The sequence below is a fragment of the Oryctolagus cuniculus genome, chromosome 5, assembly GCF_964237555.1.
Source record: "Oryctolagus cuniculus chromosome 5, mOryCun1.1, whole genome shotgun sequence".
In the NCBI taxonomy this organism is placed as follows: domain Eukaryota; kingdom Metazoa; phylum Chordata; class Mammalia; order Lagomorpha; family Leporidae; genus Oryctolagus; species Oryctolagus cuniculus.
Window position 1 is genome coordinate 148,475,613 of NC_091436.1, and position 16,949 is coordinate 148,492,561.

Below are 16,949 nucleotides of genomic sequence, written 5' to 3' on the forward strand. Positions count from 1 at the left end.
GATGGTAATAACAATAATACCTTCAGAGACTGTTTCAATAAGCAGCCGTGCGACCCTCAGAAAGACTGTTCAAGTATATACAGTCGGACTGCAGAGTGACAAGGCAAGACTCCGAAGCCTCACTTACAGGAATTCTGACTGGTATAGAAAAAATTCCCTGCCAGACAGTGTGTCTGCACTGTTTGCAGTGGAAGCATAAATATCTAATTTGCCTTGTTACAGAGAAGAATGCATGATCTATGCAGCATGTAGCCGAATAATCATTCCATCAGGCTGAAAATGTAGGGAACATAATTAATTTGCTGGTTTGCCCTAATCCTTATTCTCAGATGGTAAAACAGAAACCTCTACTTTCATATTTCATTTAGTCATATTTCATTTCTTAGAAGTTAAAAAAAAGCACCGTTTTGCCCGAAGATCAAAAATAAAAAACCGCTAATAGGATAAGTCCATACACCCTAAATTAGGAGAGCTCAAACACACCCAGTAATAAATTTCTAAAAGTTTGTTTTTCCCTCAGCGTTTCTGTAGCCTATAGGGTTTTTTTTTTCTTTCTCATCTCTGTTTAAGTGTTGTATCATCAAGGTCAGCGCATCTGAGATGATAAATATGTCTCCTGAGAGCAGGGTAGGGCCAGATCAACTGTGCATATTAGCATTGCATCACAAAAGTTCCCCTGTTCATTCTCCTCTTGAAGAAAAAACGAGGGTAAGCAGCAGCCTCAAACGAAAGTCCAATTTTTGTCTTTAAACGAAATTGACTTGATGTTATTTACATTAGAGCCTGATATGTTCTTTTTCAAATCTGCCCGCCTTTCATTTCTGAGCTGGTGTTTCTTTGCCGGCCAACCGCCATTCTGTGTTAGACGGTTCAGTTTCCTGGTGCATTCGTAATAAACAAAAGCAAATACATTTTTATGAAACCATAAAGATGATCAAGTGTGCACTCCTCTCTAGCATGCTCGTGTGCAGCGTAATTGTTTAATACTGTTTTCTCTCCACATTAAGTCAACTTGAGAGACTATTGATTGTACCAAGCACCGTTTCTTAATGCTGTAATTTTCCAGGCCTGGGTCTCCAGGGACCCTCGTCAGGTGCATAATTGTGTGTGTTGCTGCTGTCTGCTGCATGCCCGGTGACTGTAGCGACTCTGTGAGAGAATAGTGCTTTTCATGGTGCCAAAGGGCCTGCTGCCCTGGCCCAAAGGCCAAGCACCTCTTCCTTTATGGCTAAGAACAGAGGGCATCTGAAGGTATAAGAATTTTTAGGGGCCATATTCAGAAAAGGCCAGAATGCTATTCCATACGAGATTGTAATTTTGCCTTCATTTATAGACGTGTGCCACAATCATCATATTAGGTGCTTTCGTTTGTATGGTACTTTATTTATTTATTTATTTATTTTTTGACAGGCAAAGTTAGAGAGAGAGAGGGAGACAGAGAGAAAGGTCTTCTTTCCGTTGGTTCACCCCCCACATGGCCACTACGGCTGGCACGCTGCACCACGCTGATCCAAAGCCAGGAGCCAGGTGCTTCTTCCTGGTCTCCCATGCGGGTGCAGGGCCCAAGCACTTGGCCATCCTCCACTGCCTTCCTGGGCCACAGCAGAGAGCTGGACTGGAAGAGGAGCAACAGGGATAGAACCGGCGCCCCAACCGGGACTAGAACCCAGAATGCTGGCACCGCAGGTGGAAGATTAGCCTAGTGAGCCACAGTGCCAGCCTTGTATGATACTTTATCCAAAACACTTCACACACGTGACATCTCCCCACCAAGCCCTGTTCTCTCAAACATGCTGTTTAGCTTCTTCAAGCCTCTGTTTTCTGATCTGTGAAAATGGGTTCAAGTTGCAAATTATCATGTTGACTTCTGAGAACTGAGAGGGTGGAATGATAGAGCACAGTCATGGTAGGAATTTTTCTTTCACCAGAATAAAGTTATCTCAACCAATTAGCTAATTTTAAAGACAATGCAGTGGGGATTGGCATTGTGGCATAGCAAGTAAAGCCACTCTGCAACACCAGCATCTTATATGAGTGCCGGTTTGTCTCCCGGCTGCTCCACTTTCCATCCTGCTCCCTGCTAATGCACCTGGGAAAGCAGAAGAAGATGGCCCAAGTGCTTGGGCCCCAGCATCCATGTGGGAGACCTAGAAGAAGCTCCTGGCTTTGACCTAGCTGAGCCCTGGTCACTGGGGCCATCTGGGGAGTGAACCAATACTTTCTCTCTGTGTCTCTGCCTCTCTCTAACTCTGCCTTTAAAATAAATAAATCTTTAGAACAAAAATAAAGAGACTGCTGTGGTAGGTACTGAGCCTGAGAGGGGAGTCCAGTTTCGTGTGAGGGATGGATTCTGGCATTCGGGTTTGCAGTTCCTGCTGAAAACCAAGTGGAAATGAGACTGGAAGACTTGAGTGCTGTGCGGAGGGAGACGAGGAGATGGCCCTAACTTCACCTATTTTCTAATAGGTTCTGATCGAAGTATTCTTGGTTGCTTTAAATTTAAAATTGACACAAAATGGTTTCAACCTGACCAGGTGTCTGAAATGGGTTCTGTTTTGCTAGACTAGGGCCTGAGGTGCTCATGGGCCCTTAGGTGGCCTGGAGTCTCCCAGATTTTAATGTCTTGCACAGGTTTCTCCTGTGGCTGTGGATCTGGGTGGCTGGAAGGTCATTTTTTTTGCACTTGTTTCTTTCTTTATTTTTTTAATTAATTTATTTTGTGAAAGAGTTACACAGAGAGAAGGAGAGGCAGAGAGAGAGGTCTTCCATCCACAGGTTCACTCCCCTAATTGGCTGCAATGGCTGGAGCTGGGCTGATATGGCTCCGACGCCAGGAGCCAGGAGCTTCTTCCAGGTCTCCCATGCGGGTGCAGAAGCCCGAGGACTTGGGCCATCTTCTACTGCTTTCCTAAGCCAAAGCAGAAGCTGGATCAGAAGTGGAGCATCCAGGACTCGAACAGTGCCCATATGGGATACTGGCACTGGAGGCGGCGGATTTACTCACTATGCTACAGTGCCAGCCCTGCTTGCACTTGTTTCACAGTTTCTTCTCATAGGACAACATCCTAACTACTGGAAGCATGCAGATGGGAGCCGGTCTTGTCACGCAGCGGATTAAGCCGCATCTTACGATGCTGGGATTCCCGTGTTGTCTCATCAGAGTGCTGGTTCCAATTCCACTCCTCAGTTTGTGATCTGGTCCCTGCTAAAGCACTTGGGAAAGCAGCAGATAATGGCTCAAGTGTCCGGCCACTGCCACTCATGTGGGAGGCCAAGATGTAGTTCCTGGCTCCTGACTCCAGCCTGGCCCAGATGTGGCTGTTGCAGCCATATGGGGAGTGAACCAGCAGATAGAAGACCTCTGTGGGTCCCTGTTTCTCTCCTACTCTCTCTCTCTCTCTCTCTCTCTTTTTTTTTTTTTTTTCCTTTTGACAGGCAGAGTGGACAGTGAGAGAGAGAGAGAGAGAGAGAAAGGTCTTCCTTTGCCATTGGTTCACCCTCCAATGGCCGTTGCGGCCGGTGTGCTGCGGCTGGTGCACTGCACTGATCTGATGGCAGGAGCCAGGTACTTATCCTGGTCTCCCATGGGGTGCAGGGCCCAAGAACTTGGGCCATCCTCCACTGCACTCCTGGGCCATAGCAGAGAGCTGGCCTGGAAGAGGGGCAAGTGGGACAGAATCCAGCGCTCCAACCGGGACTAGAACCCAGTGTGCTGGCGCCGCAAGGCAGAGGATTAGCCTAGTGAGCCACGGCGCTGGCCCCTACTCTGTCTTTCAAATAAACTAAATAAACCTTTTAAAAAGGCAGAAGAAACTGTACAGATCTTCAAGTTTGTCCTCAGTGATAAAGAACAAAGTCCATACAGATTTTCAGTGATGGCAGTATTAAAAATGTCCTTGTTTACTGAGCTCATCTTTTCACAGAGTAAATGTCTCCTTTCTAGTAATTCCTTTTTTAAAAATTCTGAAAGCTTTATAACATTTTTATCAGAAGAGACTTTTTTTTCCTCCTGTGAACCTGTGTTCTCAACATTCCAGAAAACTTGAATTCTCTCTTAACACCAAGGCCGAGCATCCGTGTTGACACACAGTTCTTTCATTTCACCTCATTTATAAAGGAGCAGTTTATTCTTCACTTAATTCCTGGCCTCTTTTTAGAGAGCAAGGTTAACCTCAACAAAGTACAGTACATCAGATCTACTATCTGTGATATTAGAGAAGAGAGTGAAATCAGGTGCTTTTTGTATTAGAAAAATCATGAAGATCGTCTTATCTAACCACTTTGCAGTGCAGAGCAGCTAAGTTTCTGCCTGAAATCTGATGATTGGTTTGTGCCAGATCCCCTAGTTTGGTACAATGTGGTACCATCACCAGATGAATGGTGATATTTCCTAAAGGTGTTGGTGGACTAGCACATAGCAGTCTTTATTGAAACAAATGCATGCAAAAACTGGCTTGGAGTTTGTACACTTCTGAACTGCTCATATCCAGTGTTACAGCTTTGTCCTGTCCTTAGTGGGTGAGGACTGTAAGACAGCTGCCTTGTGAGAGAAGACATCATTAGGTCGTTACGGGGACGAAGCACCTGTCTGATGTCCAACATATACTCTCTGGGTCTTAGGGTCCCCCACTCCCAGTTCTGACATTAGAATAACACATCTACTTTGTCCCATTAACATCTTCATAAAGTATCACTCTTCCATAGAAATTACTTTAAAAATTGGGGTTCATGTTCTTGTGCCCAGCAGGAAGAGGTGTTTATGAGTTCTGGCCCTAACTTTTTTAATTGCTCCTACAAATGCCAGGTATATGTACAAATATAAATAAATGTACAGATATCCAGCTGGATCCAGTTGCCTTCATGCTTAATGTTACACATTCTGGAGTGAGGAGGGAAATACACAGAATTGTTTCTAGACCCTCTAGTGTTATTCGTGAGATGGACACATCCCACTCTAAGAGATTGTTGAACTTGCCTTCTATCTATGGTTCCTTCAGGCCTGCAACCCAAGTACACCTTCTGCACGCCCCTGTGTTTTCCATCATCTGATCCAGGCCCAATTCTGCGGTTTTGGAAGCCTGCAGGTGTCTGTGGTCCATCAGCAGCAGTGAGCAAAGGTGGCAAGCACAGCAGGGGATTCACTGGGGGAACATCCATACACTAGAACTCTGTCCAGCACGTAGTTTTCTACTGTGACGGTATCATAAGGTTCAGGTGACAACCAACTCGAGTTTTTAATTACATGAGGTTGTTTGATTCTGATGTTTAATGACATAGAGAAAAACTGCATGCAGTACAGAGAAGGCTCCACAAGGTGGAAGCTTGGAGAGCTTGGGTCCTCAGCTTTATAATGCAGTCATATGTCACTTAACAGTGGGGATATGTTCTGAGCAATGCATCGTTAGGTGGTTTCAATATTGTGCAAACATCATAGAATAAATTTATACAACCTAAGGTGACTATTGTGGGGAGCAATCCGGACTAGACTGAGTTACTGGAATTAAGACTTATTCTATGCATCTGCTCTCCCACAATATGGCGCTGGGAGAGAAGTAAACAGCTTCTGCACAGCTGCCTCCAGTTCAACCAATAAACTGTAGGACTTGCTCCTGATTGGAGGAGAGCAGCGTACTCGGCGTGTGGGCAGCCGAGTTAGGATTGGCAGAGGAGGACTATAAAGGAGGAGAGAGACGGCATGCACGGAGTAACATCTATGGGGAACATCTAGCTGAAGGAACACCTGTGCAGCCCCCGAGAAGAGCCGGCCGGCGGTGTGCCGCTCCCCTGCGGAAGTGGGGAATGTGGCCAGGGGGAACTGCCCTTCCACGGAGGTGGAAGGGATAGTAGCCAACCCGGGAAGAACCAGCAGCAAACCCGGGGAGGGCCGAGCAGACGAAAGAACAGCGCAGGGTCCTGTGTCGTTCCTCCACGAAGAGGGGGAGCGACAACTATGATATTACTAGGTGATATAATCCTGGGGGATCACTGCCATACATGCATAAACTCTTAGAAATGATTTTAACCTAGGGTCATGTGATAAGTTGCACTATCTAAGTCATTTAACTTTCTTACCATATTGACAGAGAGACTGTGATGGGGGTTGGTGGGAGCTGTGACGTTAGGTGCTGAGCTGGACTCCTTGGAAGATCTGATCTGCACAGGGAGGCTTAGAGGTGAAAGTAATGAGAAAAGGGCCCAGCATTGTGATACAGGGTGTTAAGCTACTGCCTACAAGACAGGCATTCAAAATGGGAGCCAGTATGTGTCCCAGCTGCTCCACTTCTGATCCAGCTCCCTGCTAATGCACCTGGGGAAGCAGCAGAAGATGGCCCAAGTGCTTGGGTCCCTGACAGCCAGCCACATGGGAGACCTGGATGGAGTTCCTGGCTTTGGCCTGGCCCAGCCCTGGCCGTTGAACCATCTGCGGAATGAACCAGTGGATGGAAGGTGTCTCTGTCTCTCCCTCTCTCTCTGTAACTCTGCCTTTCAAATTAACTGATTAATTTAAAAGAGAGAGAGAGAGAGAGAGAATGAAACAGCAAGAGAGAGGGGAAGAAAATAAGGAGAATAACAAAGGTGGCTTATGGTTGTTTTTCCGTTGTCAGTGATGTTGGCCTTGAGATCCTAGAGAGTGGTCCATCCAAGCTGCCTAACTGGAGCCCTGCCACCAAGACCACCCTCTCTCCTTTGGTATGGGGGACTCCAGCTCTGCTTTGTCTTGAGAAGGAGCTAACCTTGGGTTGGTTTGTGGAAAGAATGATTGATAAACCCTTCCATTTGATGTAAAATATTCTGTGGAGGCAAAATTAATGTTTTTACTACTTCATGAGCCAACATGAGGAAGAAGGTAGAAAAGAAAAACCTGTATAATCTTTTGCAACAAGCTATAAAATGATGTATTTAGTCCTTAATTATTAAACAAAACCATTTTTATTCATATGATGTTACAATCATACTGTTTATACAGCTTAATGCTTACTTTTTAACTAATTCGTTTTCTCATTTGTGCCAATCTAGAAAGGTTTATTAAATCTAATGACTGTTTTAGGATTAAGTAGGGGGAAAGCATGTTCTAATTACAGGGATGGATAAAAGCAAACCAATTAACCAAAAACGTGTATTTCCTTCCTCATCGATGTCTGGTCAGCCATGTCCGAGGTGAACCTGGGTTACCTAGCTCCTGAGTTTTTAATCATGTTTTTTTGATTGCGTTTTTTGCACCATCTGTACCATTAACATGACTGTAATTTCTGTCACAGTTGGAAGCTTCAGTTAATAAATGTTTTGTTTGGGGGCGGGGGGAGGGCTAGGCGGACAGACAAGAAGGTGGGCGTGTTTCCGAGTGAACCAGAGTAGCCATGTCTTACCTAGGAGGCCACAGAGGGAAAGCCCTGGACTTGCATGGTTGTGGAGCCCTTCCCTGCTCAACTGCATCTACATGGTCAGCTCCATTTCCCTCAAAAAAATAATCTGAATTCATCCTTTTTAAGAAAAAAAATCCAACCTAGCAGAAAATATTAAGAACACTATTTAAAAATCTAAATAAACTCGTTCGAATGCAACAGAGTATACAGAGAAGAATTTATGATTATTTTGCAAAAATTCAGAAACATTTGTTTTTGAATGTGCCTGAACAAAGCACAGAGTTACAATTTGGTAGTTTAGACTTCCAAATAAATTGCTGTTTCATCCTGTTTTTTTAAAATTTGTTGCAGGTTTTCTGAGTATGTTTTTCTTTTCTTTTTACCAGTACAATTGCTGTGGGCTTTTTAGAAGCTTGCTGATTATGTTTTCAAAATTGAAGAAAATGATTGGTGTTTGAAAGCATCTGATTGTACTGTCAGAGAGTGGCAGTGCATTGACTGAAATGCCCACAGGAATAGATCAGGAAAATCTGGAGGAAGGAGAGGACGCAAGACAATGGAAGCTGCAGACTTATTGCCCAGAAATCTCTTCCATTTGGAAAGATTACTGTTGAGATGGGAGTTTGGCGTATCGGTTAACACCCTACTGGGGACTCCCGCATCCTAGCTCGGAATGCCTGGATTTTAGTCAGCTCCACCCCTGACTCTAGCTGCCTACTGATACATACCTGGGAGGTAGCAGAAACAGCTCAGGTATCTGCCACCCATGCGAGAGACCTGGACTGGGTTCCCAGCTCCTGGCTTTGATGAACTTTTGGGGTTGGAGAGATGAACTGGCAGATTAGAGATATTGCTCTTTCTTTCTCTCAAAGTGTGTCTCTCTCTGAGCCTTTCAAATAAACAGAATTAGAGGTAGGTGTTTGGTGCAGCAGTTATAAACCATTTAGGTTGCCTGCATTCTATTTTTGTAGTGCCTGAGTTCAAGTCCCGGCCCTGCTTCCAGTTCCAGCTTCCTGGTAATGTACACCCTGGGAGGCAGCAGGTGATGGTCAAGTACCTGTGTCCCACAAGGGAGACCCAGAATGAGTACACGTTCCTAACTTCAGCCTGGCCTAGTCCCAGCTGATGCCAGATCTCTTTCCCTCTCTGTCCCTCTACCTTTCAAGTAAATAAAGATATTGAAAAACAATAAGAGATTGGGGATGGTACTGTGGCTAGTGGGCTAAGCCCCCACCTGCAGCGCTGGCATCCCATATGAGTGCCGGTTCTAGTCCTGGCTACTCTTCCTCGTATCCAGCTCTCTGCAGTTGCCTGGGAAAGCAGTAGAAGATGGCCCAAGTCCTTGGGCCCCTGCTCCCATGTGGGAAACATGGAAGAAGCACCTGGCTCCTGGCTTTAGATTGGTGCAGCTCCAGCCATTGCAGCCATCTGGGGAGTGAGCCAGCGGGTAGAAGACCTTTCTCTCTGTCTCTCCCTCTCTCTCTCTGTAACTCTGCCTCTCAAATAAATAATATATTTTAAAAATTTTTAAAAATAAATGATCGATAATATATGTTAAAAAGATTACCATTCATGATTAAAACATTAGAACGCTATGAAGTATGGGCCTGGCATTGTGGCATAGTGGGTAAAACTGTCCCCTGCAATGCCAGCATCCCATATGGGATCCAGTTTAAGACTTGGCTGCTCCACTTCCAATCCAGTTCCCTTCTAATGGCCTGGGAAAATCAGGGGAAAATGGCCTGAGTGCTTGGGACCCTGCTACTCACGTGGGACACCTGGAAGAATTTACTGGCCTGGCTCCTGGCCTCAGCCTGACCCAGCCCTGGCCATTGTGGCCATCTGCAGAATGAACCAGCAGATGGAAGATCTCCCTCTCTTTCACTCTCTCTCTGTAACTCTGACTTTATAAATCTTAAAAAAAAAAATAGAAAAGAACTCTATGAAATAAAGACAATGTTTACCTAAGCACTAGAATCCCAGGATGAAGTTTTATATCTTGGAGTATAAGAGACTTTGGCTTTAGTTTGGTGGAGGGCATATCAGATGCCTGCTAGGTGCATAGGGATACAAATGCTTCTAAGATAGCAGCCTGCTTCGGAGAGCTTACAGTGTCGGGGACTCAGAGCTGCAACAACACAGGAAATATAGCATTTACTCAGAAAAGCTTTTTTTTAAAGTGAGAACTTATACAATACAATTATTTTGATAGTAGATGATCGAAAAATCTTACAGAAAATGCTTATTATGAACAAAACTGCATGGATTTCAAAATTTCTTGGTACCAAAATAAAATTATGTGTTAACTTCATTTTTGCACATAGGTTTTTTTTTTTTTTTTTTTTTTTTGAACTGTGAATTCTGGGACTTGCCTGGCAGCAGTAATGTGTGCAGTAGCAGGTTGACATGTACTAGGGATACATCCTAAAGCCTTTGCACAGTCAGCCTTGTAACGTAGAGTTGCACCTAGAAAGTACACAGGTAATTGAGGGGATGGACATTTAGCCTGATGGTTTAGATGCCAGTTAGGATTCTCACCTCCCACTTTGGAGTGCCTGGGTTTGATGCCTGGCTCCAGCTCACAGTTCCAGCCTCCTGCTGATGTCGACCCTGGGAGGCAGTAGGAGATAGTTCAAGTATTTGATTGCCTGCTACTCACTTGGGAGACCTGAATCAAACTCCCAATCTTCCAGCTTTGACACCTGCCTACCCCCAACCTGGCCCTATACCTGTGGGCATCTGGGGAGCAAACCAGCACTTGGGAGCTCTCTGTCTCTCTCTCTCAAATAAATTTTTGGACGTAATAAAATGTGGTGTGATACCTTCAGACATTTCTGAAGTCACCAGTGAGCACTGGCCATAAGCCCTGGGCAGGTGCAAACACTGAGAGGTTGGCTGAGTTCGCTCATGAAGTGAGTGCATCTCATCTGTCAATCTGGATGGAGTCTGGGACTTCCAAATGTAGTGCATCAACAAAATAAATCAGTGTATGTCCTACATATCCCCTGTTCAAAGTAGCAGTGGGATTTAAGCATTTCTCACGTAAACTGCATAGTCGACAAACAGCATAGCCTTACAGGAGCCAGAGATGAATGGGTATCAAGTATTTGTAAGCAACGTGCACAGGCCTTGTTAAATTAAAACTCCCGATGACTTCTTGTAGACCATCTTAGCTTGCTTTCATGGCCAGGTCCTGAGTCCACGACTTTGGTTTTAGCGATATGTTCTCCTCAACACAGTTCCACCACGGAGAACAGTTTGGATACAAAGTTTATTGTTATGCAGTTTTCCCTGGATAACTAAATCTTCACCCTCAAATCAAAACACAGTTAAGATAACGAAGGCAAGTATATAGCCAAAGCTTCCTGAAAGTCTGCTTGAAACTGGCTCCCAGTTTGTCACTTGACCAAGCATACTTATCAATAAAAGCCAGTGACCTTGAAATTGATCAGATTAAGCCTTCAGGTCACCTTAATATTTAAAATGCTTTCTGATAATTGCCACACAGCCTTATTCAATACAACAGCCCCGCTTCAAGGATGTCCTGTCAACTCCATGCCGACAGTCTTTCTCCGTGTTCCGTTGCTGGCTTTCTAACTGACTCTCCACCAGACTGCAATCAGAGTAATGAAAACAGTCAAACTGCTCATAAAATGTCACATTACTATGAGAGCACACATTATTTCTACAGATATTTTCTGTCAGTCACTAGATCACTACTCGAATGACAGCCGGGCCTGCCTGGAACACGCTTTCAAAATGACAGTGCCATCCCATAAAGACTACCCCAGCAGTAAAATTTACTGATTTGTGTCTTTGATCTCAGCCCACAAAAGATACCAAATGTTACTCAGGAATAAATAAAACATTTATAGAAAAGGGGAGAAAAGGTTATGTGCTTCATTTTGCTTATCAATGTCATTTCCAAGCCAACAATTTTATTAGGGGTAGGGGTATGGTGACATGCTATTTTTAGCTTGTGGGGGAGAAATGTGACATTTAGAACAAATGTCATAGCATTTCTTCAATAAAAATCCATGCTGTCAGCTGCGTGGCTCTAGAGAATTACAGAAAAGCTGTAGTGAACCAAAGGGGAAGCCACATCACTTGGTTTTTAGTTTAACCCCGTCAGCTCTAGTCTCAAGTGTGGGTGGGCAGTAGAACAGTTTTTGTGCGTTGTGTGGCTCTGGGAGGCAGTCCCACATTTATACTCTGTGTGTCTTTGAAAAAGAACCTTTTCCGTCTACCAAGGAAATGACCCTGTATTCAGCCAGAAGCCCTGTGACCTGTTTTAGTCATTGAACCTTGAGGAGAAGCAATTTTTTCACAAACAAAAGAAGAACTCAAGTATCTACTAAAATAAACATTCCACTATGAAATTACTGCCCATAGACCACACAATAAACAGCAAAAATAGTAGGGGAAGCAACTCTTAGGCTTTAATACAAAAAAAAAGAACATGTACTGAATAGAGTTCTTGGTTTGAAACATTTTGCCCTTATCTATTTTTTTTTTTTTTGGCAAATATACACATTCTACCATGAAATATCTCTGGGCTGTTATCTAATTTTTCAGGGACAAGAGTCATATCTTAGATTTCTCCAAAGCCCCCACACTGCCCAGCACAGTTCTTGATAAAAGCTATTGAACAATTGGAACATTGGTTTGAAAACCAGGGCTCGTATCTAAAGCTTTTTTGTTAACTCTCTGGCTCTCCCTAGCCTGCCCTCCCACCCCCGTGTGCAACACCACGGTTCTTCTCTGCCTTTGCCAGTTCAGGGCTCAGCTCCTCCTTGCTCCACTCTTGGGCTGTCCTGTAACCAACGACACTCTTTCAGAAAGCATTCTCATCATCTTTAGGAACATGGAGCCTGTGCCTTTTCTGCTGTTCTGTCTTTGGCCCCACACACACTTCTGGGCTTTGCTTGTGATCTTTGCTTTCCCTCCTGTCTCGGAAGTGAATCCACTCTTCCTTCAAGTCAGGTCTCTTGGAACTTGGCTGGAATTCTGTGCCATTGTGCCCACTAGTCCTGTGTCTTTGTCTTCCTGGGACTCCCTCCCCATTTGCTTCAGATGGACACAGTAAAAGTTAAAACCTGCTGTCCTCTCTAATCACCACGGATTTGCAGAAAATGAGTCTCCTGCTCCATTGTTATGGGAGGTAAGCCAAGTAGTAAGTGTATACCTTGTATATGCAGTTCTTTCTCTTAGATAGTTCCCAACTGCCAAGCCTAGCCAACAGGTAACCTACTCTATGTCACCTGCACAGACATTCAAGTAGCAAATGTAGTGGGTCGAGATCAGATGACGCATGACTGCTAAGAACCAACCTTGCTCTCAAGAGGTCCAAGCTGTGCTCTTCCTAGAGTTCGTAGTAGTTGAATCTCTCATTTTGAACTTCTGCTTATTTACTGGCCCAAATTATGAAGTTTTTTTTTTTTTTTTTTTTTTTTTTTAAAGATTGAAAGGCAGAGTTAGAGAGAGGCAGAGCCAGAGAGAGAGGTCTTCCATCTGGTGGTTCACTCCCCAAATGGCCACAGTGGCCAGAGCTGGGCTGATCCAAAGCCAAAAGCCTGGAGTTTCTTCTGGGTCTCCTGTGCAGGTACAGGGGCCCAAGGACTTGGGCCATCCTCTACTGCTTTTCCAGGCCATAACAGGGATCTAGACAGGAAGTAGAGCAGCTGGGACTCAAACCAGCGCTCATATGGGATGCTAGCACTGCATCCATTTTACCCACTATGCCATAGCATCGGCCCCTGAAGTATGTTTAGAAGAGAGTTCTTCAAATGTTCATGGAAAATGGAATTAAAAGATAAGTTTATTTTGGTGCAAAAAATTTTGATTCAGGAGCCAGCATTGTGGTGCAACAGGTTAAGCCACTACCTACAAGGCTCCCAGCTGCTCGGCTTCCAATTCAGCTCTCTGCTACTGCACCTGAGAAAGCAGCAGATGATGGCCCAAGTGCTTGCGTACCTGCCTCCCATGTGGGAGACCAGCATAGAGTTCCAGCTCCTGGCTTCAGTTTGGCTCAACCCAGCCATTGTGGTCATTTGGGAAATAAGCCAGCAGTGGAAGATTCATATTCTCTCATTCCCTCTCCCTTCTCCCTTCTCCCTTTTCCTCCCTTCTCCCTTCTCCCTTCTCCCTCTCCCTCTCCCAACTGCCTTTCAAATAAATAAAGTAAATCTTAAAAACCTTTTTGAAATCCATGTATATTTTTTGTACTGCATATTTTTCATGAACTTTTTGAAAATACTTTGTGTATAATATACTTAAGTATAATATACTTAATTGAGTATAATTGAGTCATTATAATACTCAATAATACTCAATAATACTCAATTACCATAACACATTTTGAAGGCAATTTTCAAAAACAGCATTTCTTTTTCTGTGACAGAATACACTACACACAGGGCCCCTTGGTCACTCATCCACTCTGCTGTGCAGCTCTGAGGGACACGAGGCCCATCCTAGTGTAGGTGGCCCTGCACACTGGGGATCCTGAAATATTTTCCTTTGACTCAGAATTCCAGCAATTTCTGAAACAATAATCCATCTTCCAAAATTTATTTTGAGCCTTTTCTCTCTCCTACTCATGTGAATCCCTCCACTTTATAAAGCCACGTGAATAATTCATTTTCACCAGTTCAGAAGTAGGTGATATTTTAGAAGCTAATTTTTATGTGAATTAGATATATATGATTTAGAAATTTGTATGTGCTTCCAATTATATTCTTAATCTGTTTTCTCTAATCATGTTTTGACATGACTTTTTAACACTTGTCATTTGTATTGACAACCTAATTGGCAGGGTGAAGGTATGTGATTTCTCTTCTTAAAAAAATCATTAAGTGTTGTCATTTCTAATCATGAATTTCAAAATACAAAGAAAAAGAGTGGCTTCCATATGGATTTGTTTAAGACTTTAAAGAATTAAGCTAATTTCCTTTGAAATTGCATCGCTTCTGCCTCTATGCTGAAAAGTAACTGAACATATGTTACATCTGCTCTGTTATGGCAGCTGTTTAATTATCAATCGTAATATTTTATATTAATTGTAATATAGAACATCTCATCTTCATATTTGTATGTACATATAGAGAGAAAGGGTCCTTCTCTTAGCAAGCGACAGAGTTTCTCTTGTCATAGGAGAAGCCTGGTTTTGTCTAGGAAACTCCCTTCATAAAAAGTTCAGAGCAGGGGTAGGCATTGTGGTGCAGCATGTTGAACCACTGGTTGGGATGCCCGTGTGCCCCATATTGGAGTGCCAGTGCGGGTCCTGCCTGTCCACTTCTGATCCAGCTCCCTGCTAATGTTACTAGGAGGCAGCAGGTGATGGCCCAAGTACTTGAGTCCCAGCCACCCACCTAGGGGACTCAGGGAGTTCTGGGTACCTGATTTCAGCCCAGCTCAGCCCTGGGTGTTGCAGGCATTTGAGGAGTAAACCAGTGGATGGCAAATCTCCCTTTGTGTCTCTCCTGGCCTGTCACTCTGCCTTCCAAATGAATAAACAGATCTTTTAAAAGCTTTTAAAGAAGTGAAGTTCAGTTGCTGAAGGAAGAAACCTGAGAGCATGAGTTAGAGAGAAACATGGCTATGGAGGAAAGGTGGAAAACTGGAATATTCTCTCAGCATTGAGAAAGAACTCTGAAAGGGAGAAACTGAAACAGTTTTGGGTTGTTTGCCTCTTCCTGTGTGCACTTGATCACAGAACTAAGAAGACCAAAACAGGGAGCCAGCTAGGACATGAGAACGCAAGTCCCTGGATGTTTAAAGTCATTTGGAGAAGGGCAGGGAGGGAGGTTGGAGCTGCTCTCCCTGGGCTAGGGGACAGGGGACCCCGGGTGACATCTGGATCTCACGAGAGGCGTGCCTGACGTTGATTCCCACCTTTGCTGTTACTAGTCATGCATCCTGAAGAAAGACAGTTAATCACTCCATGCCTGTTCCCTCAGCCAGAGAAATGGAAGGATAAATGTTACTTTTCTCAATGAGCTGTCTTGGTGATTAAATTAACACACAGGAAGCAGTTGGAGAAATGTTTGCTCTGGATACACGCCATACAGATCACCCATATTCATGGAAACGTACATGATAGAAGATGCGAGTTTGCTTTTTATATGTTTACTTTAAACTTAATTACAAAGAAGTCATACATCTAAAATCCATTCCACGAATTCAAAAGTGGCTTGGTATCCCTTCCTTCTAGTAAGTTAACTCTCCTTTAAATGTGAAATATTTTATACCCCAAATAAGTAAGTCAATCAGTGAGTAATCTATTATCTGTATACCAGAACTTTATTGAACTCCTTATAGCATGATGTCTTTACAAAAACCAAAATTTTAATCAAAGTCTTGATATATTTTCAGTCCTTATGCATTTGCTCTTTGGAGGGAAGAATGTATTGTTTCTAAAGCAGAGTTGGAACTAGGACTCATTAGACATGTTAAAAGTTTTAGTCATTTGACTCCTGTCTACACGAAATGGAAAAGTAAATTACTTTGTAAAAGTTGTTAAGCTTCAGTGGTGGCTAAATGCAATACTGCATAAAATATTAAAACACATGGATGATGACATGATTTTAAGGCTGTAATTACTGCATGTTTTGATTGCTTCCATTCGAAACCCTTAGGCCATTTACCGCTGACCAATTTTGGTTATGTTCATTGGAATTGTTTACCATATTGATTACAATATTTCTAGAAACTCATTTTGATAAATACTGTGATTCAGATCCTCATGATCGCTTAGAAAACATGTGGATTTAGATCTTTAAATATTGAGGACACTTTTTTCCCCTAAACAGTTGTTTGAATCTAGCCTTAATCCAGAGTGACTCCATTTATAATTAGTGTGGAGGTGGTAGATAACCTCTAGATGCTGTCGTATTTAGTGGTGACTCCTGTTGTAGTTGGGAGTGGACTTTTGAAATGAAATACTCCGTTTCACTCCAACCAAAGCTAGAAATGGAAGCAGTAAGTAAAGGCAAAAGGAAGGAGGGGGCCGCTCCAGGTGGTAGGTCCGAGAGGGCTTGGCTCCGAGGAGTGGGTGGAGAAGCCCGGGCCCCCACACAACATCCCCTCCCATCACCACACCTCTCATTTTCCATCTCAAGACAGAGGAAGCCATGTAAGAGCAGGAACTGTGTCTGCTTGCTGTGTCCTCAGTATCTCAATGCGTATAGAGGGCTAATGAGTATTGAATGAGTGACTTAACTCTCTTAAAAGTCGCTGTGTGATTTGGCGATCATTCGTTAGGTTCAAGAGCTCCGTTTCCCATGCATTAGGAGTTACTACTGCTAGGAGTAGAAGCTGATAAAATCTGAGCAAGGCGGCCGGACAGTGCGTACCGAGTCCTTCCAGGTGTGCTGAGGATGTGTTGTGAAGAAAATCATAGATCAGAGAAAAACATATATTAGTGAGGATGTTCCTTGCAGAACCATTTAATAAAGTCTTAAAGAACAACCTCAATGTCCAGTAATGGATGACAATATGCTTTATTCATATGCTATAATGCCAGGCAGTCAATAAAACCACATTATATAAGAATATTTAATGATGGATGATATTCATTTATATAGC

At 43.6% G+C, this 16,949-nt stretch overlaps 1 protein-coding gene across 3 annotated transcripts in view; it reads left to right on the top strand.

Annotated features, from left to right (window-relative positions):
• Positions 1-16,949, top strand: part of CDKAL1 (CDK5 regulatory subunit associated protein 1 like 1) — a 729,763-nt gene that overhangs the window by 621,297 nt on the left and 91,517 nt on the right. The window contains exon 14 of one of the 3 annotated variants that reach the window (XM_051855824.2): positions 4,998-5,169. The exons of the other annotated variants lie outside the window; for them this stretch is intronic. Within the exon in view, the coding sequence (XP_051711784.1) occupies positions 4,998-5,111 (114 nt within the window). The 3' untranslated portion in view covers positions 5,112-5,169. Of the gene's footprint in view, positions 1-4,997; positions 5,170-16,949 lie in introns of those variants that run through there. 3 annotated transcript variants of the gene reach the window in all.